Raw genomic sequence first — 27574 nt, forward strand, 5'->3', positions numbered from 1 at the left:
AAGACATAAAATTCTTCAAATCGGAGCACTAAAATGAATCAAGTTTGCAATATCATTAAGAAAATTTGCATGCCTGAATATTGCAGTTCACTCATTTCCACAATTTAGGAGTGCACGTGTGCAATTCCATGATCTCCCTGGCTATTTCTTAAACATTGTCCGTCATGAGTAAAGAACAAATATGAGGCAGACTGCAGAGCAGAAATGCACATGTAGCAGATTCAGATCTGTGGACCATAGAAAAAAATCTGTACCAGCAAAAGCAACCCATGGCCATAAACTCGACCAAAAAAACCACACGTCTGCAGACTCGAGATAAAACACAGAATAACTATTTCCAGCCCCCAGTCAGTCAAATATCAGTCCACCGATTAGTAAATATAGCTTAATTGTACTCACATGCATCTCATAGGATTAGCTTTTATTAATTTTCAGAAGTTGTGTTCCTTTACAACCATCAAATAGAGGCAATAACAATTTTTAAAAGTAGATATCATAAAACCCCTCGATCAATAAGAAACAATACCATCAAATTAAATTAAACGTGAAATGCTCAAGTTCCATTACCTTCTTCTTCGTCACATAAATAGCCAAAAAACACCCATTTTGGGAGCTCGTGAATCATTTTAATAATAAATAAAAGAATGTGTTTCGCCTCATAATAGAGGAAACTGCTGTTCAGCGTTTACCTGATTTCCCAAATGAATTTTAAATATAACTAACTTCAAAAAATGCCATATCACGTAAATATATTAAAAAAATATTTAACTAGGAGGTAGCCTTCTTGAGATATGCAATAAGATCAACTCGGTCTTGTGGCTTCTTCAAACCAGGAAACACCATCTTAGTTCCAGGAATGTACTGTAGAAGAACCAAATAAAAAGAAAACCATGAGAAAGCCACCATATATTTCACCAGGAGCTCATACAACATAAAAAATCTTATTAAATAAAGTCAGAAATGCCATGCCAGATGGCCTTAGTAATACCAAACAAATAAAATAATAACTGGTCTTCAATGTAGCATTCCAAATTGTGAGAAGCTGAAATCATCTCCAGTCATGTTGCGAAGAAAAATTCAGAGAATGATGGATAAAACAGAAATCTTCATAGTTACACCACCTTGGGGGACAGGTGGACAGGGAGCAGCAGAACGAGGGGACAAGTTTCGGGGACAGGGGGACAGAGAGGCCTTCATTTGAGGACGGTGGGGGGACGGCAGGGGGACAGTGGCGGTGGACAGGAGGGGTTGCATATACTATACATATGGTACTTAAAATGCTAATTATGAAAAGATGTGTTGCAATACAAGAGTAAACACTTGAACATTGCATTGAATTGGAACATCGAACATTGAATATAAATAGTAGAATCGACAAATAGTCAGCACCGGGATGTCCCCCATCCTCGATGGAGGTGGCGGAATCTGGTGGCACTGCTGGAGACGGTAACGGAGTCCCCAAGTCCCCGTGCATCCTTGTCTCCGGGACATGGAGCAAAAAGGTGGGGGATGCGCCCCCATGTTACAATTGAAATCTTCCAATTAAGTCAAATCATTATTATTATCCTAACAAAATCTGTATTTGTCACATGCCCATCAACAAGAAACTTCCTTTAACAGAGACACTGGACGAATACTCAGAAAGTTTGCACTCTACTGAAATTAGTACCACTTGGTTGAAGCTGCTGATGTAAACTTGGTTAACTGCACATACAATAAATGAAATGAGGCAGAATGGAAGACTCAGAAATAAGGAGGATGACACTTACATAGCTAGACCCTAACACCACTGGTGTATGTGATATATAGTAAAACTCCTCCAGGTATATCAAATATGATCGTAAGAAAGCATATGGAGCATATGGAACAAGGAATCCAACAAGACCATGCTTTTCTGTACGAGAAAAAGGAGGGCAACATGATGGCATATTGGCTGGCATGATAAGATAAGATAAGATAGGAACAGCTGATGGTCTGATATATTTTCCCCACGACCACTACTTGTTTTGCTGCATAGAATTTTAAAGAAACGTGAAGCCTACCAAATAATCAGTTGAAAAGCTGAAATGGATGCTTGCATGGCAGTGACCAAGCTGATTCAATCAGACAAATCTGTGTCAGATGTCGCAGACTCCTACAACTGCAATGCACCACCTACTATATGACATCCTCATTTTTCATTGATATGCTGTTTGCTAGTTATAATTTGGTTTTCTGAAACTATACCACGGAATTTACTTGCAGCATATTTTTTCAGTCAGAACTCTTAACACAACAAATTGATTTTAGCATCTTCTAAATAGGAACTCCTTAGATCTTAAAAATCCTAAGATCATATTTCACAAGGTTTGAAAATGAAGCATTGTTATATCATTGAGCAAGTGGACAGAGCTGTAAACTATTCATGAACTTGTATTTAGCTATACTTCAAGCATAAGTATGTCTCCAATGCCGTATGAAGATAACAATACCAGCTTTGAGTCATATATATCATGGATGTGGCATTCAAGATGAGCCATACATAGTGTGTTTAAAAGGCTTTCTAATTTAGATTTAGAACAGTCCTAGCATACACAGAAGATTGATGGGATATTATCCATTATCTGTTGCTTTCATTTAACTTGCACTCTGCATGGAAGAGATGAGTTTGCCTAGCCTATATCAACTACAAATAGTGATCAATCATACACTTCATTTGAGTACTATTATAATTACAACAGTGGCATGCTTTGGACACTCAAGTTTGGATGCTTCCACAGTTTTTTCACTCTAATTGTGATGACAAATTTACAATTTATGTACATGACTTCTGAAATTACAGCAACCATAACACAATTAATATGCACAAAATTTATTTAGAATTTCTTTCAAATATGGACAGAAAGCTTAAGAATTGTGCTCATGTCAAAATAATGTTATTTCTGAACTAAAGTTTGTAATAGAATGTTCACTCAGCAGAGCGAACCAACTAAGTCAAAAAAAAATGTATTTACAAGCATATACACTCAACAAAGCAAACAAACGAAATCGAGAAAAAAATTGTATTTCAAAACAATTTGTGCAAAAGGCCAGCATGTCATCTAAAACAGCCACATGATTAATGGAATCTTTTCACCGCACATCAATCTTAATCATAAAAAATAGAAAATAAGTATCAGCTATCAGCAAGCATACCACAATTTTAATATCCACACAATTTATTTAGAATTGCTTTTCACATTTGGACAGCAAGCAAATTGTGCTCATGTCAAATTATGTTATTTTTGGATTAATATTTGCAATAGCATCCTCAATCAACAGAGCAAACCAACAAAGTCAGACAAAAATTGTATTTCCAAACATGCTGGCAGCTGTACACTTGACAGAGTAAACCAGTGAAGTCAGATATGAATTGTAATTCCAAACATTTTGTACAAAGGCCAAAACACTGTCTATCGCACTACAATTTATTCATTGCAAATCAATCAAAGTCAGTACTGCAATGCTCAAGATACAAAAAATAACTTGCAAAATAATATTCAGATGCTTAATCAATTCCCTGTGGAGAATACGGATGCGTACACCCCACCTAGATCCCGCAGTAGGTCTGGCACATACCTACCAGGTCAAAAGTGACCCAGGTACTGAAAGAGAAGTGAAGAATGTGCTCCCATAATTCTCACTTCAAGATATTGTCCATGCAAATGCAAGGACCCTCAAAAAAAAAGTAATTAACAGATCAGTAACCCTCAGGCTAGTAAAATTTTGATTATAGAAACTTCCAATTGTAGGCCAATTAGATAAGATCACCAAGATTTCTGGTGTGTGCTAGATGACACAAAATGAAGAGACGAGGTTGGATGCATATTAGAAATACCACCCCATTTCATAACTCATCCAATTCTACTAGCGTACCATACATGGTCCAACTCCTACATGCATACCAAAAAAATATTAATAATTTGGCAATTTCTTAGTATAAAAGTAAAGCGATTGTGCCATAATGGTAATGACGAGACTTCTTTATAATCAGCATATTGAATCAACGTGAAATTTTTGGTCCAACAGATGCAACAGAGACTCCTCCATGGATAACAAAAAAAATTAAAATAGAGACAGTTTCTCAGTATAAAAGTGGAGTGATTGTGCCACAATGGTAATGAGACTTCTTTAAAACTGGCGTTTTGAATCAACATGAATTTTTGGTCCAATAGATGCAATGGAGGCGGATTTGGCCCAAATGTGCCTAAAATAGTAAGAAGGGTGGAGCTTGCTGCAATCCCTTTCACAGCAATGAAAGGATCTACAACCCCAACTGTTACATCCCAAATTTTTTCCCTAAATTTTAAATTGATTATAGCTGTTGGTTTAACATGTGAAGCAAGTTAGTTAATTATAGCCGTTGTATCAATTTATTTTTTCCTAATCATGTGAAGCAAGTTAGTTAATTATAGCCGTTGTATCAATTTATTGTCCTAATCATGTGAAGCGAGTTAGTTAATTATAGCCGTTGTATCAATTTATTTCTTACTGATCATATGAAAGTGAATTAGTTAATTATAGCCATTGTATCAATTTATTTCTTTCCGATCATGTGAAATGGGTTAGTTGAAATATATATATGATGAACATGTGAAAAGAGTTAGTTATTCTGACATTGATGAAATCTCTAACGGTCACTAGATGATTTTGAATTAACAATTTATAAATCTTGAATTGATGTCTTGGCGAGAATGTTGTTTGAATGATTACAGGAAGAAGACTAAAGAGAGAGGGGAAGCATTGCTAAACGGGATCATCGGAAGGGGATGGTCGAATAGTCTAGTCATCTAAATTCAATAGGTTTGACCTAAGACCACTTTGGCAAGGATACTAGGTTTGATAACATGATGCATTATGGAACACGCATGATCTATTGAAAAGAACAATATAATAATCAATTAAAATTTAAAACTATAATTCATACCTTTGATAAGATTATTAATGAATTCATTATTTAATTATTATTATTCACACTTAAATACAAACATATGTACATTAAAATAAGGTGACACCAATAAATAATAAGTCATTATCTAATGATGCCACTTTACCTAAACATACACATGAGCATATTTAAAAATGAACGAAAATAATACAATAATAATGATAATTCTTTAACTTCTTATTTTTCTTTCTTTCTTTCCCTCCTTTTCTTTAATCGTTTTGAATAGAATTCGAATGAATTCTTGTAAATGTTGGAAGTCGATGAACCAAGTAAAACTTTAAGTCTCACGAGTTTATTGATCATCTCATCTTTCCCTCTCTGATTTCGGTGACTCTCGGCTCACATCACTAAAGGAGTAAACTACAAAGTACTTCCAGAATTTTCTTTTCTATTCATACTATTCTCACGTCCTCAGAACCACGGCTCAAAGCAAGGCTCAGGTCTTTCTCCCTGTCGTGGAAGAGTTCAAGAACAGATTTCAAGTCATGTAAGGATATTTCTAATACGTTTTAATATACTTTCATATGCTATGTCTGAATGAACCATCAAAATGTGCCTATTCTCTATCATATTGCTATGCCGACTGTAAGCTTTGACTATCCAATGGAATCCAACTAAACCCGAAACAATTTATAATTAATTTCATTCCAGTTGTGAATATGTTGCATTATATATAAATACTTAAGCCACCTCCTTTCAGTCTGAAATTGATATGATAAAGAGAAGATTCTTAGTTCAACTATTTAGTTTAATATCTCCTTGATAATCTTTGTTTTTAATTTAGAGTATCAACCTTTGAATATGCCACAATTACCTTGAATAATAACTTTGATCAGAACTTAATACATTCATTTCTATCATACTGAGATGGTAAATATAAACCACACTAAGGAATTCACCGGCGATAATGCCATAATAGGTGAAGAGGTGTAAGGTGGATATGACTCGTGAGCACCTGGGAATCACCGGCATGGTAGCCTGAGAAGGTGAGGAGGTGTAGATAGTCTGCATAGAAAAAGAATGGCACCAAAATTGATTAATAAATTTAAATACTACAATAGCTCATGCATGTTCCAGCTATGCAAAATGTTTCAAGTCAAGTGGTGGAGATTGGGTTTGTAGACCCAATTTGAAATCCTTGGCTAGGGTAGAACTTAAGTAGATATGTCGAACATGTGATCTTTGTTGATTGTCCATTCGCTTCAGTTATTTTGGAGAAAAATTGTTGGGACTTCAACCTACCGGGTTGCTCTAATGGCTAAACTTATGAACATCTCAAGCCCGATCCCGAAGTAGGAAGGGCCGTTCTATTAAATTAGAATATGTGGGGATAAGTAATGGTCCACAGTTGAGAAGTTAAGCCTATGTCAATGCTTCTCCTCTCACCAATGCCGAGGCTTGGACAACAAGTTAAAGAGATTCTTCTATTTATATTGTATGTTTCTATCATTTTTCTTTAATCTCTGAATGAATAGATAGATTTACTTTTATGTTAATAAATATTCTGGTTCAAATGATCTGAATAGTCATCATTTTATTTTAGTTGAATATCTAGAATTAATTAAATTGTTAGCAGTACATAAATATCTTTTTTTGTATTTTAGAAAATCAGATGAATATGTAAGATAGATTGAAAAGAGTTTCCTTTCAGTTATAAGTGGTTCATAGAAATCAATGTCATGTGAAATAAAATCAGTTATTATGAAATTATTATGTTTTGAATTTGGTTAGAAAAACTCGTATGTTCCACCAACAAAGATGAGTTCAGCATCACCTAGGGGAACTTTTAAAAATGCTATGAATTAAATTTTGGAGAGTCCTGAATCATAATGTTACTTGGGTCACTTCAGTTGAACAATGAAAATTAATGATTGAGCCTTGCACAATAAATATTTAAAAAAGCTGAAGAATGTCAACAAAAGATTTGATTTGGTAATCAACTTACTATTGATTTTGTTCTTGGTGTACATAAGATTAGAATACTAGATTTATTTAGATGTTATTTTCCTTTTACAGTCTCAAAATTTCTATTCTTATAGGCAGGTGCTACAGATGTGATTTATCTTGCAGGTAAAGAAGACATCATTGGTGGTGGTGGGTCCTCGCAGGTTAGCAGATATAAAAGGAGATACTGCCAAAAGTCCTCATATTAACATCATTTTTTGAAGAGTTTTTATTTCAGCAGTTGTTGACATGCAGTATAAAATTTGCATTGTGAAGTCAGTTGATGTAACAAGTATTTTGATGTGAAAAGCATTCAATGTGAATTGGCATACCACCATGCTATAGTTAAAGTAAACAATATCTTCCTTGAAACATTACGAACGCAGGGCGAAAAGTGGAAGATAATTAATTGGATAACTTGTTGAGATAAAATATAAACTTTTATCTAGTTAGTGAGGAATTTGGGTTTAAGAAGGATAGTTATAATTGCCAGTTGAATTTACTAGTGAGGAGAACAGGACATAAAAAGGGATAGCCATAAATAATAATCAAGAGTTTGAGTTTATGAACAACAGAAATTAAAAACCTTGATGGGGGCCAGGGAAGTTACTAAAATTGAACCCCAAGAGAACCCAAATTTTTCCTCCTGGCCTTGGAACCAAATCTAATAGGGAGTCTTCACCCATGACAATCAATGATGCATTTAAGAAAGCAACGAGACCACCTTTCTAATGGAATTCAATTTTGAGGTCATAGAACCAGAGGACTTTTTATCAACAACATCAATGGGCAAGGGATAAAGATGTCAATCAGCGAGGCAACTACACAAGAGGAGGTCAATATCTATACAGAAGTATGTCCTTATTCAACTTGTTAAGCAGCCATTAAGTGTCAATGCTTTAAGCTGTCTCCCTGTCTCATTCTCTCCTCTAAGGTCATTTTCTGAAAATAACATTTACAAGATTAAATGTTCCGAAAAAGGTACACATGTGACATACTCAAAGCACACCCCTTTTTTTTATTTTTGAGAATAGGGTGTCCATACCAACCAACAGCATTTCCATTGTCCATTGCACCAGCCCTAAATAACCCTCCTTTAGCTAGATTATTCACAATGTAATAATAAAAAGCCAGATTTACTGGATTTTTCTTACCAAGCTTCTTATAGACTTAAATTTTCAACCAAACTGGCACAAACCCATCAACCTATTTGTTGTTCAAAGTATCCCTAATTCCACTTGTAACAAATAGGACAAAATAATTTGCTCAAAGTGTTGTGGAACCATACCGCATTTTCCCAACCATAGTGAAAGCTACAAAATACATAATTGGAATACTATTGGAGAGGTCAATTTCAATATTCCCCATACATAATCCTTTGTACAAACATTGAGCTGGAATAGACCTACCAATATACACCACAATTGTTGCAATATAATAAGAAGCTATTCCTCTTAAAACAAAAGGAGCAAACCCTTTAGATACCCATGCCAGAATTACAAGATGTATTTTTCCCTTAGTCCATAGGATAAAACACATATTCTAGGACCATACAAACCTATTACATGAAATGACCTTATTCAATCTCCTCATCTTATCAAACAAGTCCCTCAGCCTCCTCAGCCCCAAGATTAGGAAAGAGGCAACCAAGTTTGTCAGGCTTTAAGCATTTGCACACTTTATCATGCTTATTTGCTCAATTGATGAATTGAGAACATCAACTTTAAGAAACTCAAACTCAACTTCGTTACAAACACCAACAACTTTGGATACAATATATCGAATGCACAAGAATCTAGTCATGACGGTCTTATCCATTATTATAGACATAGAGAATACTCATTGGAATGAAGAATATTTGTACCAAATGAGTACTTCACACGACTCACCAATTGAGTTTGTTGAAAAAATCCATGAGTTACTGAAAAAGTTTCTTAGCAAAACTTGTTCAAACTCAATGAGCCCTACAAATATCTTTTGTATCACAAAAAAATTAAAAAGGGATGAAACAAACTAGAATCCTAAACTTTAGCTTCTTGCATCATGTCCTTACTGCCCAACTCATGACCCTTTCTAATTGTCCTACAAATTGCATTCTTTACTGTTCTCCATATCATCCATATGTTTCCACTTGTGACTTCGAAATTTCGAATCATTACCCAAACATCTTTCTCTATCATCATCAAACACTCTCATATGCTAACCATTAAAATTTCCAGAAAAACTTCCAACAGCAACCTACACCTCAAAATTCCATATAAAATAGGCTATATCCATCAATTGTCATCTCAAACTCAAAGTCTTGCCAAACTGTTTGTAAATCTCCTGAATCTTCTTTCTTTTTATAAGAATTGATTTCTTACAGCATTCATTTATTTTCTACATCATTTCTGTGACGACGATTGTCTCCTTTAGTCACTGCTATTGACATCCTACATATAAACAGAGCATCTAATTGTCATCCTTATATCACTTTTTTACAACACCAGTTAAACGTTTTGTTTTGCTAGACTAGCTAGACAATATGTTTCTAACAAATCCTATTCAATTACATCTAGCTAGAAGATCTATGAGGCAACTCAACAAGATCAGTAACTCTTCAACTTGACGAATATCACTAGGATCCACACTCGATCCGATTCAACACCCATCATCTTTCATCCTTGACTCCAAGGCTCACCAAATGCATTTTAACATGGCTTGACAACTTTAAGAAATCAGTAAACTTCCACTGTCCAAACTGGTTCAAAATCAGACATAATATCAACTAGACCTCCACCTTCAATTGACTGATCCCACTGTCCAAAAAACTTATTGACCATAATCTCAACAACTCTCCCTACAGACACCTTCCGCTCCCGAAACATCTAAACCACCTTATGCTGCTTCACAAGGCATGATACAACTTATACTCATTCAAAGGATACTATGACATCACAACCTTGCTATCAGACCGTATTCTGATTTGTTCATCTGCCCTTGTCATCCAAGGACAGTCAACCTGCCACTCCCCTATCTGATCACAACGTAGGGAGTCACTCTCAGCCTATAACATGGAATGAACATCCCTCTGAGACAAACTTATTGAGAAAGGGCCCCTTTGTGTCACAGTAAATCCTTGGCACGTGATGTCTCAGTCTAGCAGACAATATTGTGCTCTGACAGAGTAATCTTGAGCCCTTTTGGCATTCATCAGTAGTAACATGCATCCTTACAACACTAAGCACTCAAGGTGAACACAAGGTTTCTAATCATAGTTTACATCCTATTATTGACATAACACAAACTTAGCCACTTCCTTTGGAACATGGAGTCACTTCATATGAGCAGGCCCTTACACATGACAGTCATATATCTTCAATTCCAAAAATAATTTCAAAGATGATTCGAGATTCTTGCTTGCACATGCCAACTGTTAGAAAATGGTTCTCAACTTATTTTGGATGAATACAATGATTTTTAACAGCATAACTTCATACCTTAATGGATTAGTATATTTGACTGTGACTGTCACGGTCAAGGGACAAATTGACGGCAAACTTAACAATGGAGGTTTAAACAATTTAAAATCTTTACCATGCTACTTAAAAGGATTGTCCATTTTTATCACAATCTATTTCTGCTCCTCACCATATCTGGAACTTCAAATATATCAATGATTAATCAAAATATTAGAACAAACTGTCACAAATAGTGCAAACTTACAGGACAGTCCACCTAGGGCTTCCAAAAACTTCCATCAGACAGAACCATTCATTATAAGATCATTGCCATTTGAAAGGGAACTTAAAATATTACCAAATGCCAGATTTTCAACAGTGCAAATGAAAATTATCAACAAATATTTTCCCAAACCCTTAACTCGGAGGGTTCCGTGACAATTTTAAAAGAATTCCGTCATTCTTACTCAACATTCAATGGCTGTCCTTCAAATCAAGTTTAAAATGAGGCTAATACACTATATTTTAACTTCCAATAGACTTTGGAGCAGGATCAATCCAGTTTCCAGGAAAATTGCGTTGAGAATCATGGTTTTATTGAAAACCTTCCTTTTTTATCACATTGACTCTGCATCTGTCGACGCAAAGAGGATTTTTATGCATATCACAACTAGTTACAACAGATTTTAACCAACTGCCAAGTTGGTTGATCCATTTAGACATTAATGACAACTTTTTTTGCAAAGTTGCAAAAAGTTGCTCAACAACTTTTACATTTTATATTCAACTTGCCTAAGACCTTTTCTAAGACCTCTTAGACATGTCAAATATAATATTTAGATTTAGATTACATCATTCCTATCCTGTTGGGCAGGTGTACAACCTTTGACCCTGTTTGACCAACTCATGGCCTTATATGCTTTCCTTGAGCAAAATGGCTTATGATCTCTTAAAAACGAGTTCACATGAACACAATAAGCTCATTTATCCCCAAAAACAATAGAATGGCCTTACACATGATTTTCACCAAAATTGGTCTCGGTGCCTCCTAGTGTTTCTAATACTCCTCCATCATACGCCCCCCCCCCCAAAACAAATTCCAAGTCCCTTGGAAATGGACGTGTAAAAAAAATTTCATGCTTCTCTTCACCTCTAATGTCCTCAAAAGTTTCTCCATTAGGTTGCCCCTTCTATTCAGTTAGGTACTTGAAGTATGCACCTGATCTTGATCTTTCACCATTTATAGCCTTCATCTTCACTCTTGAATTGCCAAACCTCTTGCTCAAGCATATGGAACTGTGAAGAAAAATTTTGCACCTTTTCCAAATTGGTTTCCTTGGTTCCTGCATAACAACGAACATAACAGCAACTTCATGCACAAAAATCAACGGTTTGCAATGAAAATCTTGAACAGGAACAATGCTCTCCTTCTCATGGTTGCTTGGTAACCCTTTCCGTCTGCCATCAAAGTCTTCAAACACCTCAATATATACTCTCTGCCTTATGTTTATCTGCAACTTGGATGTTACCAACACTATCACCATACCTACACACTTCTTCTTTGTCTATCACCTCTACTTATTCAACTCCACCATTATTTCTCCATTCTTCCTCAAGGGCTGCATATATCAACCTAAAATCAAGTTCTCCATCTCTGTTTGTTGCTTCTACACCCTCTTCTTCACCTTCTTTAGTCTGCTCACTACACTCTTCTATCAAGGGTTCTTGTGCCTCAATTCCACCATCTTCATTTGTCTTCTTCTTTTCAGTAGCCTTTAAATAGACCAGGCAAAATTCTTTGTAACCTTTAGGTGTCAACCTTGCTCCTTCTTCTCAATCCTTCTCTCCCAGTCCTCTAGAAATTGCCTTATTTCTCTAACTGTCTCTTAAACTCCAATTGCCACATCTCTTCCCCCTTCCTTTTCTTTTCTTGTTTCTTCCTCATTGAATCCTTACTCTGCAGATACTCCCTCAGCACATTCACCAACTCTCTCTCTCACTTGGCTTAATCTTACCCTTGCCTCACTTAAGTCCCTCCTCTAGTCTTTTCGCAACCAATCATCATGTAATCTCCTCAACCTACAACCAAAACAACTTAGATCTTTTTGCTAGGTCCTAGTGTAGGCTGCCTCCTTTCATGCTCTATCTACACACTCGAGATCTATACCAGTACCCAGCTAAAAGATTTGTGTTGCTAAGTTGTGTTTTGGTTCAGGTTGAAGAGGATAACCTGATGATTGGTTGCCAAAAGACTAGAGGAGAGACCTAGGTGAGGCAAGGGCAAGATGAAGCCAGAGAGAGAGAGAGAGTTGGTGAATGCATTTAGGGATTGCTTGCAAGGTGAGGGTCCAACAAAGGAGAAGTTGAAGAGAAGACAAGGAGAGAAGAGAGGAAAGAGGAAAGAGGAAGAGAAAAGACATATAGAGTTTGGGGAAGAGATAACAGAGCGAAGGAGATATTAGATCAGTTGCTCAATTAAATCACAAGTTGGCATTTGACAGTTTAAAAAAAGTGGTATCGCCTATTCAAAGGCTAATTCAAAGTAGGAGACAAATGAATGCATTAGAACCAGCAGTGAAACCAGCAGCGAAGGCACAAGAAACCTTGATAGAAGAGGGTAGTGAGCAGACTAAAGAAGGCAGAGAAGAGGGTGTAAAAGCAGCAATCAGAGATGAGGAACCTGATTTGTGGATGGTATATTGTCATGTCCCCTTTTTAGTGACAAGTTATTTTTCAGTGAATTTGCCTAGTACGGACTCTTGTAGGCAGATGGTTTTGGTGAGAGAGTCATTCTGATGATTATTTGGGGATTGGATGGTCTTATTTACTCTTGGAGAGATGGGGTTTATCATATTTTTATTTTTATGTGTTATGCGGGGCCAAAATATTATAATCTTGAATTGAGTTGCACTTTTTATTTTATTAAATTACTTTAATATAAAAGTGCATTATAAAGGGATTTCATAAAAAAATATTTTATGGATACTTCTAGAAGTTCTTAGAGACTTCTTAGAAAAGTGCATAAATAGAGTGCTTGGCCTCTCATTTGGACATCCCATGACTTGAGCTTACACTACTTTTCTCTTTGAGCATTTGTGGCGCCATCTTGGTCTGTAGATAGTCATCTGATCTTTGGGAACGAAGTCTCCTAAGGATTTGCATAACTAAAGAGGTGAAATATCCTTTGAAGGGTTGCACTTTGGAAGTAGTATTCAACTGCTTCAAGTTGAGCTTATTTGGGCATTTTCAGCAGGATTCGATTTTCAACCTGGACATACATTTTTGCTCATATCTCACTATTCGCTAGGAGTTTGATTTTTATTTTCTGGGAGAATTTTCCTTGGATCCTGGCGATCATTTCTATATCATTTTCAGCACCTTTCAGCCTAGCATTTATTTTTGCCAGAAGTTGTACCAATCCGTACATGTATGATTGTACCTGCAAGTCGTACGGACAGCAAATTGGAGGGCAGTTTGGAGTTGCATTTTCATCATTTTGTCTTCAGCATTCAATCTCCAGCATTTGCTCAATCCAGGTTCTTTCATTTCAATTTGAATTGCAAGAAATTCTCAGTTGTATTCAGTCAGTAGGGGTTTGTTTGTAATGTGCCATGTTGTAATGCCTTGAGTTGAAAATCGCATTAACATATGTAAAAGCATTTGGTTATCAGTGAATGAATATATTGGCACTATTTTACATCAATTATTTGAGTAGATTTGTTGCACAACAATTTCCTTTATTCATCATTTTACTTTCAGCAATGTATTTAGTTTGCATGCCAAGTGTTTGACAAAATTCCACAGTTCAGTATTAGTGGTTATTAGTGGCCTATTGGTGAGGGTCATTACAATGGTATCAGAGCTAAATTCTGCCATCCTGAGGGTTTAGCAATCACAGTAGCCAGACACCATGGGTGACAAGCACGAGCGTAGCCCATCCAAAGATGAGGATCAAAAAACAAGAAAATTTTTAAGAGCAATGGTTACAGGACAAGAGTAGATGGCTCAGGCTTTGCAAGCACTCACCACCATAGTTGAGCACATGAACCCACAGGACAGACGTAATCAGGAACAGGATAGGGGGACACCAGAGGAGGATAACAAAAGTGTAGCAGGTTCACAAGGTGCTCCTAGGCACAGGTCATGGACTTCAAACAGGCCTACACGTCCTACATTCCTTAGAGAAGCGACCCAAGAGGCAGTAGAGGATTATATGCCAAAGGACTTTCACGATGATCTTTGAGCTGCAAATGCAGAATCGCAAGCACTTCCTCCACATGTTCGTGAGTTGCTGAATTTTGATCACTACCTGAGTCAAAGAAGAGAGCAAATGAGTAGCAGCCGGCAGAACTGGAGGCCTAGAGGAGATCAGGACAGTGAGTTGCAGCGAGCTGCTAGCAAGCTCACCTTACCATCTTTCAACGGCAGTGGACAAATGACAGCACAAGCCTAGATCCATAAGTTAGATACATTCCTAGCATTAAGGCCTATGTCAAAGACGGATGCTATCAAGTATGCCACTTTGCATTTAGAGGGCGTAGCACATGATTGGTGGTCACATGGTATGGTTACATTGCAGCATAATAAGGTGACATACTATCAAGATTTTGTGGATAGATTGGTAGAGCGCTTTGATAGAAAAAGGCCCGGAGGTCTTCTTCCATGATCTTGCACAGCAAAGACAAACAGACAATTTGGAGGTCTACATCAGTGAGTTTCAGAGATTATCACTGATGGTGCAAGATGTGTCCGAGAGGAGGTTGGTTATACTATTCACAGAGGGGTTGTCTGAACCTCTAAAAGGGTGGATCAAAGCATTTGATCCCCCTTCATTGCAAGAGGCTATGAGGAAGGCATAGAGCATGGAGCTCACAACACCCTCCAACAGGTTCACCTCCATGAGAACTTCTTCATTCAAGGACAATAAGAAGTTTGATAAAAACAAGGGCAAAAAAGGTGACCCCAAGGGTAAATCTACTGCACCTTTGGATATGGAGACACTGAATGATTTGCGCAGGAAGAAGCTATGTTTTTACTGCAAGGGTCCCTATGACAACGATCATGGTTGTCCTATGAGGCCTAAGGGGAAGGCTAACAGGGTTATGTGGGCTTACTATGAGGATTCAAATTCTAATAATTCTGGACATGAGATTGATCAAAGTGATGCAGAGCCCAAGGCAAAAGTAGTAACTCCAGAGACTAAGGAGGGGCCCGAGTTGCACTTCCAAGAGGCAGGCTTGTCTAGCATCCAGTAGGAAGGATCTTTTAGACTACATGGTGTTCTAGCAAGGCAGAGAGTTATTACTTTGGGTGATACAGGTGCTACGCACAATTTCATTGATGCACATTTTGTTGACCGTCGCGGTTTTATGACTGAGGAGTTTGAGGGACTATAAGTACAAGTTGCTGATGGTTATACTCTTAAGTGTAACAAGATGGTTAGAAATTTGCCCTTGCGCCTGAACAACTATGAGTTCAAGGCGGACTACCATGTTGTCAACATGGGTGATCTAGATATTGTTCTTGGGATGGAATGGTTGCGCTCATTGGAAGAGGTCACCATAGAGATTAAGTTTGAAGTGGATGGGAAGCAACACATTTTGAGAGCCATCAGGAATGGAGACATCAGAACTATTTCCTTCAGACAGCTAGAGAGGTTAGCTAGACAGTGATGACATTGAGTGGGCAGCCATATGTACTCTCATGCCTACACAGGAGGGACAATATAAGACAGAATATCATCCAGACATATAGCGGTCGAGAGTGAAGTATGGCAGAGTCTTCATCAACATCCCACCTGGCAAACCACTAGATAGAGGTATTGAGCACATCATTGAGTTGGAGGAGGGTACTAAACCCGTGATGATTACACCATACAGGCATCCTAAGAGGCTTAAGGATTAGATCGAGAAAACTATCAAGGAGCTTCTTGCGATGGGTCACATCAAGCCTAGCAAGTCTCATTTTGCTTCTTCGGTTGTGATGGTGAAGAAAAAGGATGGTACATTGAGGATGTGCATTGATTACAGGGTGTTGAACAAAAAGACCATCAAGAACAGGTACCCCATTCCACAAATTGATGAGCTTCACAGTGCATGTTAATTCACGAAGATTGATTTGAGATCCGGATACCATCAGATCAGAGTTAGAGAGCAAGATATTGAGAAGACTGCTTTCAGATGTCATTGTGGGCACTTTGAGTTTGTGGTCATGCCATTTGGGCTGACCAATGCGCCAGCTACTTTTCAGTGCACCATGAACAAGGTCTTTCGTCACCATTTGAAGAAGTATGTGTTAGTCTTCTTTGATGATATTCTAATATATAGTCGGACTTGGCAGGAGCACATGGAGCACTTGGAGACAGTTTTGGGGATCCTACAGTCGGAGTCCTTGTACACCAAGGAGTCTAAATGTGATTTGGGTATGACAAAGCTATTGTATTTGGGTCACATCATTAGTGCAGAGGGAGTAAGGGTGAATCCTAATAAGCTCTGTGCCATTGTGGAATGGCCTACTCCAAAGAACCTGACACAGTTGAGAGGGTTTCTTGGGTTGTGTGGTTTCTACCGCAGATTTGTCAATGGTTATTCACGTCATGCAGCTCCTATGACAAATTTGCTGAAGAAGGGAGCCTTTGTTTGGACACCTAAGGCACAAGCTTGCTTTGAGAGATTCAAAGAGATCATGACTACATGTCCTGTGTTAGCATTGCCCGACTTCTTGAAGCCATTTGAGCTTCAGTGTGATGCATCTAGAGAGGGTATTGGTGTTGTTCCAATGCAGGACAAGCACCCCATTGCATTCGAGAGCAAGAAGCTCCATGGGCCAGAGAGATCATTTAGTATATATGACAAGGAGATGTTGGCTATTATGCATGTGTTGGCTAAATTCAGGCAGTATCTAGTGGGTGGTAAGTTTTGCATTAAAACTTACCACAATAGTTTGAGACATTTCCTTGGACAGAGAAATCTCAATGACAAGCAGCAAAAGTGGGTTAGTAAATTGCAGGCTTAGTAATTTGACATCTCCTATGTGAAAGGGACTCAGAATGTGGTAGCAGATGCATTGTCACATAGACCACATCTCAGTGCTATGATTCAGATATCGGAGGATTGGAGGCACTTGATCATTGCTGAGTATGCTAGAGATTCATGGGCATTTGGGATTGTTGATGGGACAATTGTTGATACCAGGTATACACTTGTAGATGATTTGATTATCTACAAAAATAGGATATTCTTAGTCCCAGGATCAAAGGTGAAGCGTATTGTTATGAGAGCACTTCATGATTCACCTATAGCTAGACATCCTGGATACTTCAAAACATATAGGCAGGTACGGGAGCGGTTCACATGGAAGGGGCTCAAGGCAAATGTGTTGCAGTATGTTAGAAAGTGCCCTGTTTGTCAGCAAAACAAACAAGAGCACACATTTCCAGCAGGGCTCCTACAGCCACTTCCCATTCCTAATAGGAAGTGGGAGTGTATATCCATGGATTTCATTACGGGCTTGCCTAAGGCCCAAGGGCGAGATTGCATCTATGTGGTAGTAGACAGGTTGACAAAGTATGCACACTTCTTCCCCATCACTACTACTTACACAGTAGCGCAGGTGACTAAAGTCTTTTTCAGGGAAATCTTCAAACAACATGGGATACCTTGGAGCATAGTGAGTGATAGGGACAGCAGGTTCTTGAGTCATTTTTGGCAAGAGGTGTTTCATTTATGTGGCACTGAGCTCACACCTAGCACCAATTACCACCCACCGACTGATGGTCAGACAGAAATAGTAAATAAGTGGGTGGAGGGATATTTGAGGAACTACGTGGCTGATCAGCTGAAAGCATGGGTTAGATGGGTTTATTTATGTGAGTATTGCTATAATACTACCTATCACGTCTATTCAGATGACTCCTTCCAAAGCACTATATGGCTATAATGCACCGAGCTTTGTTGATTTGCTTATGAGTGATGTTAGAGTTCCTCATGCTGGGGATTTGCTTCAAGAGAGCAAGGACATCGTTGATGCTCTCAAAGATAATATTGCCAGAGCACAGAATCAGCATAAGCAGTGTGCAAATCAGAAGAGGACAAAGAGGAGTTTTGAGGTTGGTGACATGGTTTACCTCACGCTACAACCTTACCGACAGTCTACTCTCAAGAAGAGAGAGTCAGAGAAGCTTAAGCCTAGATATTATGTCCCTTTCAGGATTATCAGGCAGATTCGTGAGATGGCTTATGAGCTTGAGCTTCCAACAGATAGTAGGGTGCACAATGTTTTCCATGTGTCACGGCTCAAGAAGGCGTTGGGTCAGCATGTTGTGCCTTCAACAGTTCTTCCTCCATTGGATGATTAAGGGAAATTGGTTCTTGTTCGTGAGTACATCATTGACAGCAAAGAGAGACAACTTCGTAGGAGGACTATCAGAGAGTACTTGGTGAAGTGGAGAGATTTACTTGAGGAGGATGCCACATGGGAGGGAGAAGATATTTTGCAACATCCAGCTTTGAGATTGCTCGAGGGCAAGCAATTTCAGGAGGGGTGGACTGTCATGTCCCCTTTTTAGTGACATGTTATTTTTTCGTGAATTTGCCTACTATGGACTCTCGTAGGCAGATGGTTTTGGTGAGAGAGTCATTCTGATGATTATTTGGGGATTGGATGGTCTTATTTGCTCTTGGAGAGATGGGGTTTATCATATTTTTATTTTTATGTGTTATGCAGAGCCAAAATATTATAATTTTGAATTGAGTTGCACTTTTTATTTTATTAAATTACTTTAATATAAAAGTGCATTATAAAGGGATTTCATAAAAAAAAAAGTATGGATACTTCTAGAAGTTCTTAGAGACTTCTTAGAAAAGTGCATAAATAGAGTGTTTCGCATCTCATTTGGACATCCCATGACTTGAGTTTACACTACTTTTCTCTTTGAGCATTTGTGGCGCCATCTTGGTCTGCAGATTGTCATCTGATCTTTGGGAATGGAATCTCCTAAGGATTTGCATAACTGAGGAGGTGAAATATCCTTTGAAGGGTTGCACTTTGGAAGTGGTCTTCAGCTGCTTCAAGTTGAGCTTATTTGAGCATTTTTGGCAGGGTTCAATTTTCAACCTAGACATACATTTTTGCTCATATCTCACTATTGGTTGGGAGTTTGATTTTTATTTTCTGGGAGAATTTTCCTTGGAGCCTGAAGATTATTTCTATATCATTTTCAGCACCTTCCAGCCCAGCATTTATTTTTGCCAGAAGTTGTACCAGTCCGTACATGTACGGTTGTACCTGCAAGTCGTACAGACAGCAAATTGGAGGGCACTTTGGAGTTGCATTTTCATCATTTTGTCTTCAGCATTCAATCTCAGCATTTGCTCAATCCAGGTTCTTTCATTTCAGTTTGAATTGCAAGAAATTCTCAGTTGTATTCCGTCAGTAGGTGTTTGTTTGTAATGTGCCATGTTGTAATGCCTTGAGTTGAAAATCGCATAACATATGTAAAAGCATTTGGTTATCATTGAATGAATATATTGGCACTATTTTACATCAATTATTTGAGTAGATTTGTTGCACAACAATTTCCTTTATTCATCATTTTACTTTCAGCGGTGTATTTAGTTTGCATGCCAAGTGTTTGACAAAATTCCACAATTCAGTATTAGTGGTTATTGGTGGCCTATTGGGAAGGGTCATTACATATATGCAGCCCTTGTGGAAGATTGGAGAAGAGTGTGATGGAGCCTAAACTTATACTAGCATAATTTTTCAAAATGAGAATCTATATGCTGATGATTGGGAATGTTCTGTATTTAAACAAGGGTTATAGCATAAGAATTAAGAAGAGCAAAGATATTGGCGTCCAAAATGATGACAAGGAACTCACTATTTATAATGGCTGCATACCAGTGAACATAACTCTTTGGTCTGTGTAGATGTACATATAATCAATTTACTCTACTAATAAATACAAGAGCAACAGATAATGGAGGAGCATCAGAAGATTATGGAGGCTGGAGTTGAAAGCATCAATGTTGGAGCTGAGGTAGAAAATGGCATCATTAACTCATCTTTTCAGGGTGCATTAGGCTTGTCAAACACTACAAATAGTAATCATGAACAAGAGTGAAAGGTGACTTGGACTGCAGTGTAGGGGAATTCGAGTGGTAGGCTGCTCTGGTCAATATAAATGGTCATGGAATGTGTGCTCAGGGACTTCAAAACACTGACATTGCTCTTAGTATTTTCCCATTTGTATCGATACTAAACCATTCAGGCAGAGCAAAGTTTCTGTCCAAACATAAATTTTAAATGTCAATAGAAAGGAAATGATATCTGTATAAGCTGTGAACGTACATCTTCTTTTGTTGACATGTATTCTAAAGTTGACTACAGGACCACATTCAGTGACAGTAACTTTACAAAGCTAAAGAAGTGATGCATATGATAGTGATGATAAGAAGACAAAAGAATCATTGCTGCTAAAATAAGGTCATCGTGCATTGAAAAGAATACTGGTTCATGCACATACAGCAATTACAAGAACCAATCTATATACATCATCTTAAACAAGGATAATACCTGTTCATTTGTAAATAATGAAAAAATAAGATATTATCAGAAGCAATGACAGGAATACATAATAGTCAATTACACTCGGAAGAACAGGGTTTCTATGTAATGAAGATGCAACTGGAGAATCATATGCATATGAAGATGTCGGGAGATATGTAGAAGTAGCCACACAGGAATAAACATATAAATCTGTTGTTCGTGAAGAAAGCTCAAATACAAAAAGGTCTGTATTGCTACAGCATACAATGCTGACTGGCTGAAACCCAATGCTAATGTTAATCGAGGCATACAAATATCAAAATCCTCACCTGACATGAATATTTGCGGAGTAAAAAAATTAATAAATAAAGAACGGTGATTCCATGTCAGATGCCAATAAGAAAAAACAAGCAAATAATAATAAGTGTGGTGCCTGCGATTATATGATTAAGAGAAAATCAGAGATGGAAGCAAAAGAATGTATATGCAGCAACGCCAAACTTCAAAGCAAATTAAGAGAAAAAAGTTGGGATTATTCACAAGCCTGCAATGGTCTACGACTCTACAGCGCCTGGAGATCGGACCACGTTAGCCATAGATGCCCAGCCTGGTCTCCCTATACGACAACAACCACCTACAGAACCTGACATGCAAGAAATTTGCAGTGTCAGTCCACGGAAACAGTGAAAGGAATTTGAAAAGGAAGAGTTAATGACAAACTAATCTAAGGCTGGGATCCCATGGGCACACCCTCTTCCTTAAAAATAGTGCGGGTGTCGCTGAGATTTTTTAGGAATATTTATAAGGAAGCAATCCCATGAATTTTATATTGAATCCTCTATAAAAAAAATTAGCTCCTAAAATAAAAAAAATCTAGTTGTCTCATAAATTTTAAAAATAAAGAGATTATTTCATTTTTATGGGAAGTTGAAGAGTTTGTTGACAAATGGCAAAAGTCTTATCTACGCTGGTGGGGCTATTGTTACAAGATTCAAGTATTCCGCCATTTACATTTGTAACAACAAGATTCAAGAAGAGTTGGCAGATTAACGGATTTCCGGATGATTGATTGATTAACAGAGGAACAAATGTGTTCCTTATAAAGAATTACAAGGACATTGTTTCTAAAAGAAACAACGTAGACTGAAGACGGAATTAGAAACAAAACTAGAGACAGGATAGGAAACATTCCTATCTGGACTGAAGAAAAAAGAGACAGGATAGGAAACATTCCTATCTAGACTGAAAGACGGACTACAGACAAGTAGTTGACTATTATAGAAAGTATAAGATATTATCTTAATACCCTCCCTTAATGGTCAACGTACAGATGTCGAAACATTCTGTGATAACTGAGACCCTCCCTGGATCTACAGAATGTTGAAACCAAGAAGCTTTGCCAGAAGAGTGCTATGACTCAAAATAAGTTGCATTTACAAAACTTCGTTTTTGTGGAAAAAACGGTAAAACCCAGAATCTCATGCAACCTTGCGTATTACAGACAACTTGAAATGATTTTTGAGGAGAAAATCAACAAACCCATAATCTCACACAACCTTGCGTATTACAGACAACTTGAAATGATTTTTGAGGAGAAAATCAACAAACCCAGAATCTCACGCAACCTTGCATATTACAGACAACTTGAAATGATTTTTGAGGAGAAAATTAACAAACCCATAATCTCACGCAACCTTGCGTATTACAGACAACTTGAAATGATTTTTGAGGAGAAAATCAACAAACCCAGAATCTCACGCAACCTTGCGTATTATAGACAACTTGAAATGATTTTTGAGGAGAAAATCAACAAACCCATAAAAATAGAAACAGATTCAGAAGGCAAAAAATGCAGCTTCGCCTTGATCAGGACCCGGAGAAGTCGGACGTTGCTTAACACCCAAAACAAGTTGATCAGTGTTTCGATATTCGAAGATTGCGATGATGCGTTGCTTCCAAGTTCCATAATTGCGACTATTGAATTTGGAATTATGTTCGAGCAGAATATTTGTCAGAGATGCCATGGCACGTTTTCCAATGAAAACTGTGAAAATCTATGAAGGCACGTTCTTCGAGGAAAAAATACGAAAGACCCAGAAGAATCAAAGAATGACCCAAAAGAGAGCTCGAAAAACCCAAAAGGAATCTGCTGTCGTTTTCTGAATCCGTTGGCTCGAAAATCGAGGCACAAAAATCAAGGCACCCAAAAAAATGGACGACAACCCAGTTGAGCTCTCGAAAAACTCACCAAGAATCTGCAAACAAAATATTTTTTCGACCCCAAAAATTAGAGTTTCGAAAAAAAAGGCCCTAGCTGAAAAAAGCTTGAAAAAGACCTTCAGATTTCTTGATAAAAATGGCAGATTTTTCTTCAAGGATCGATGTGCATGGACGAATGGGGCTAGAGTGTGCTGAACAAACACAGGCAGACCCGAGTTCGAGAATTTCTCTAGGCCGAAAACCCTAAGTGGATTTTAGAGAAATTCAACAGAAATAATTTTGAAAAAATTTAAACAAATAATTTCACGAAGAAATTATAAAATTTAAGTAATAGCTCTGATACCATGTTACAAGATTCAAGAAGAGTTGGCAGATTAACGGATTTCCGGATGATTGATTGATTAACAGAGGAACAAATGTGTTCCTTATAAAGAATTACAAGGACGTTATTTCTAAAAGAAACAACGTAGACTGAAGACGGAATTAGAAACAAAACTAGAGATAGGATAGGAAACATTCCTATCTGGACTGAAGAAAAAAGAGACAGGATAGGAAACATTCCTATCTAGACTGAAAGACGGACTACAGACAAGTAGTTGACTATTATAGAAAGTATAAGATATTATCTTAATAGCTATTTCCAGCCCCATCCCATTTTCACCCCCTTAAATTGAGAGGGCTAAAACGTCGGGGTTCCTATTTTATTGGAAAAGATTCCAAATAAACCTTTAGCCCCCCTTAAAAAAATTTCACAAGGTCACCCGCTCCACAAAAATAGAGCCCAAGCCCCTCCCATGATACCCCTGCCTAAGTCTGCAGATAAAAGATATACGTCCACAATCCACATACGGAGGGATATTAAAATGATATCGCCAGCAATCTTCCAAAGTTTGATATAATAATAAATTTATAAAAGTTTGGTATTATAAACTTATGAAAAATGTTTGATATGATAAACTTTTAAAATAAATGGGGATTATTTTAAGAAAACAATATATTTAAAAGAGAGGTCACACCCTTTCATAAAGGCATGGAGATTTAAACTACAAGTTGATTTGTCCTTTATAATTATCTTTAAAATTCCACAAACAATTTTAATATCATATAAGTGGACAGGGTCATTTATGGCATTTTAAACATGGTCATATTGAATTGTTTCTATGTCAATATCCAGTTTGCCTCCCTACCTTTGGAGTTAAAGGGCAATCTAGACTAGTTTAATAGTGTGTATATATATTTGATCTGCCGCATCTTGATTATTACATTGTTTATAGTTTAAGTGCATAGAAATTTATAAAGTTGTACTTAATAATCTTCATCGAAGTTGACTCTATTGCCCAGATGGGCAAAGGCACTGATCTTTTTATTATTTAAGTCAAAAATCTATATCTTTCTTCCTACAAGCATCTAATCAATTATTGACAAACATTATACAAAACATTTAATCAATTCAAACATTCAGCATTCAACCATTTTAAGCACTTAGCATTCAACTTTATTTTGATCGAGTTCAAGGACCTTCCCAACCAGAGAACTCGCAAAGCTTAAATTTGCTATAGAAAAAAAGCCTTAAACCAAGCAGTCAGCATTTGAGGTGAAGATCTACCCGCCTAGGTGTAGCGGAGCCTAAAGTGCAAGGGAACCATGGTGATTCTCGTTCATTTGCCAAAACTGATTGTGGGATCTTATTGGAAAATTGGTAAGCTCTTGGATTTCCAATCTGCGGTTTTGGGAAACAACAGGATAGAGATGAAACAATAGAGATGATGGTACTAAAGGAAGAGGTGTATGGTGATAGTATTGATGACATTAGTGCTGATGATCAAAAGGAAGATCAGATGTTTGAAGAGTTCCATGGCGGATGGAAAGGGTTCCCACGAAGGCCTGAGCAGAACATTGTTCTTTGCATGTTTTTGACACTGATCCATTATTTATTGTTTATTTAGTTGGTTTCATATTCACTTAAATGCAGGAATCAAGGAGATTAGCTTATAAAAAGCATTAAAAAAAAATCTCCACGGGCTCACATATTTGGGCAAGAGGATTAGCAAGCCAAGAGTGAAGATAAAGTTTATAGATGGTGAAATATCAAGACAGGGTAGGGTACCTACTCCAATTACCTAACTGAATGGAAGGGGCAACCTGATGGAAAACCTTTTGAGGACATGAGAAATGGGCAGCATGAAGATTTGTTACACCTCCATTTCCAAGAGACTTGGAATTCTTTCTAGGGGAGGTGTACGATGCAAGAGCATCAGGAACAATAGAAGGCATCATGACCAATTTTGGTCGAAATCATGTAATAAGTCCAATCTGTTGTATTTGAGGTTAAACAGGTCTGGTAAGTTCATCTGAAGTAAGGCTATGAAAGCCATTGAGTTCAGGCTCACATATTTGGGCAAGAGGATTAGCAAGCCAAGAGTGAAGATAAAGTTTATAGATGGTGAAATATCAAGACAGGGTAGGGTACCTACTTCAATTACCTAACTGAATAGAAGGGGCAACCTGATGGAAAATCTTTTCAGGACATGAGAAATGGGCAGCACAAAGATTTGTTACACCTCCATTTCCAAGAGACTTGGAATTCTTTTTAGGGGAGGTGTATGATGCAGAAGCATCAGGAATGGTAGGAGGCAACATGACCAATTTTGGTCAAAATCATGTAATAAGGCCAATCTGCTGTTTTTGAGGTTAAACAGGTCTGTTAAGTTCATTTGAAGTAAGGCTATGAAAGCCATTGAGTTCATAATGGCCTTGAGGCCCTCGGTCAAACAGGGCCAAAGGATGTAATCTTGCACAATAAGGGTAGAAATGTTGTAAACTGAGTCTAAATGTCATATTTGCCATGTCTAAGATGTCTTAGAAAAGGTTTGGAGTCATTTGATCCATAAATGTAAAAACTGCAAAATGTTACTTGACAACCTTCGCAAATTTGCAAAAAGTTGTCAAAGTGAGTCTTAACAGATGAACCAATTGGGTAGTTGATCAAAATCAGTAGTAAGGTTAAAATATGTGTAAGAACCCTCTTTGGACTGAGGGTTAGGAGTACGAGTGATTAGAAAACAAAAAGATCAATAAAATGAAGTTCTTAACATGCATTTCCTGACATTTTACTGATCAGAAACAAATATATCATTGTAGAAGATTAGATTAGTTCCAAAACCAATTTGAGGATAAAATATGGTGAATCTACTTCCTTTTGAATGTGATTTGGGGTTCTGCCATGGTGTATGGGGGAAGAAAGAATCAATTCTTTCAAATCAGTTGTAAAACCCTCATTTCCAAGGGTTTGTGACAAAATAATTGATAACTTTTATTTAAACCATTCAAAGAGAAATTTGAAACCATGGAATTCGCTAGCACTTTGAATGAGTTTTGATATGGTTTTTGTCTCAGACCAAATGGTCATGTCTGTAATGAGAAATGGAAGCCCTAGGGAACTTTGATATAAGTTGTTTACATTTATGACAGTTTATTACAAAGTTTGGTTAATTACAATAAGATTGAAGTTTCCTCTAATTGCTAAGAGTTCAATTGGGATGTAACAAATCTAAATGAAGATTGTGTAGCAATGAGTTTTAAGTTGTTCAAAGCATCTATGTTGAAAATCACTGTCCTACTGTCCATGGCACTGACAGTCACAGTCAAGGAGTTCTCTCTGGTAAATGAAATTGTTTTTCCATTTTGCTATCACTTAAGCGCCTAACAATCGTTAACTTGAAGGAGATTGTATTTGCATGGCAAAGGACATGTATATACTGTAAAGTTTCTGCAAATTCTGATTTTCCAAACTTATGATGCTTTTAATCTACTTGCCGAAGATGATCCTTTGTATATCAGACTTGTATGAAGTATTACCAATAGTATAATTACTATTCTGGAAATGTTCTTAACCCTGTAATAAATCGCATAAGGCAGTAATGTAGAAGAGCAGACTTTATTTTGTATTGTGTGTTCTCTATCCTCATACTTACCGTATGTTTATATTGCACCCAAAAGGCATGTCTTTACAAAGGACGTGACTCTTCTAGGTCAGCCCTTAAGAATAAACAAATAATAATCTTCCACGATCGGCATCTCTTAGAAAGTATAATTAGATAGTAAACATACTAACAACTATACAAACTAAACATTATTAAATGCTCCCAAATAAGCCGCCAATAAGGTTGATAATATAGGGTTATAAAGAGGCAAGTCCTATATAAAGATATCATGCTTTCTACGATCTGCTGTTTAGATCAGTATGTTATCACAGTTACATCGAATTAACACTCCCTCTTAACTTGATGATCATAATGAGAGATAACATATCTAGCACCATCAATCAAGATGAATAAGCATAGATTGATACTCTATATCTATTTGAATCTGCTAAGCATGTGGTATTATTGAACACATGATACTATGTCATCTTACTATCCCTATGATATGACTTATCACTTATACTAGTTGTAAC

The 27574-nt window shown here is 37.2% G+C and overlaps 1 protein-coding gene and 1 long non-coding RNA gene across 2 annotated transcripts in view; both read right to left on the reverse strand.

Moving 5' to 3' along the window:
- Positions 1-511: 511 nt before the first annotated feature.
- The window catches only part of LOC149562138 (cytochrome c), a 44800-nt gene continuing 17737 nt past the window's right edge, over positions 512-27574 (reverse strand). The window contains exon 3 of the mRNA XM_089825675.1: positions 512-861. Coding sequence (XP_089681801.1) covers positions 769-861 — 93 coding nt within the window. The 3' untranslated portion in view covers positions 512-768. The remainder of the gene's footprint in view (positions 862-27574) is intronic.
- LOC149562139 (uncharacterized) lies at positions 878-2892 on the reverse strand. The gene is made up of 2 exons (XR_016363896.1): positions 2043-2892; positions 878-1704 (listed from the first exon to the last, which is right to left on the reverse strand). It is a non-coding gene; the product is annotated as an uncharacterized LOC149562139 (long non-coding RNA).

The sequence above is a fragment of the Cupressus sempervirens genome, chromosome 4 (assembly GCF_028749045.1).
Source record: "Cupressus sempervirens isolate cs-2001-9-10 chromosome 4, ASM2874904v1, whole genome shotgun sequence".
Classification (NCBI taxonomy): domain Eukaryota; kingdom Viridiplantae; phylum Streptophyta; class Pinopsida; order Cupressales; family Cupressaceae; genus Cupressus; species Cupressus sempervirens.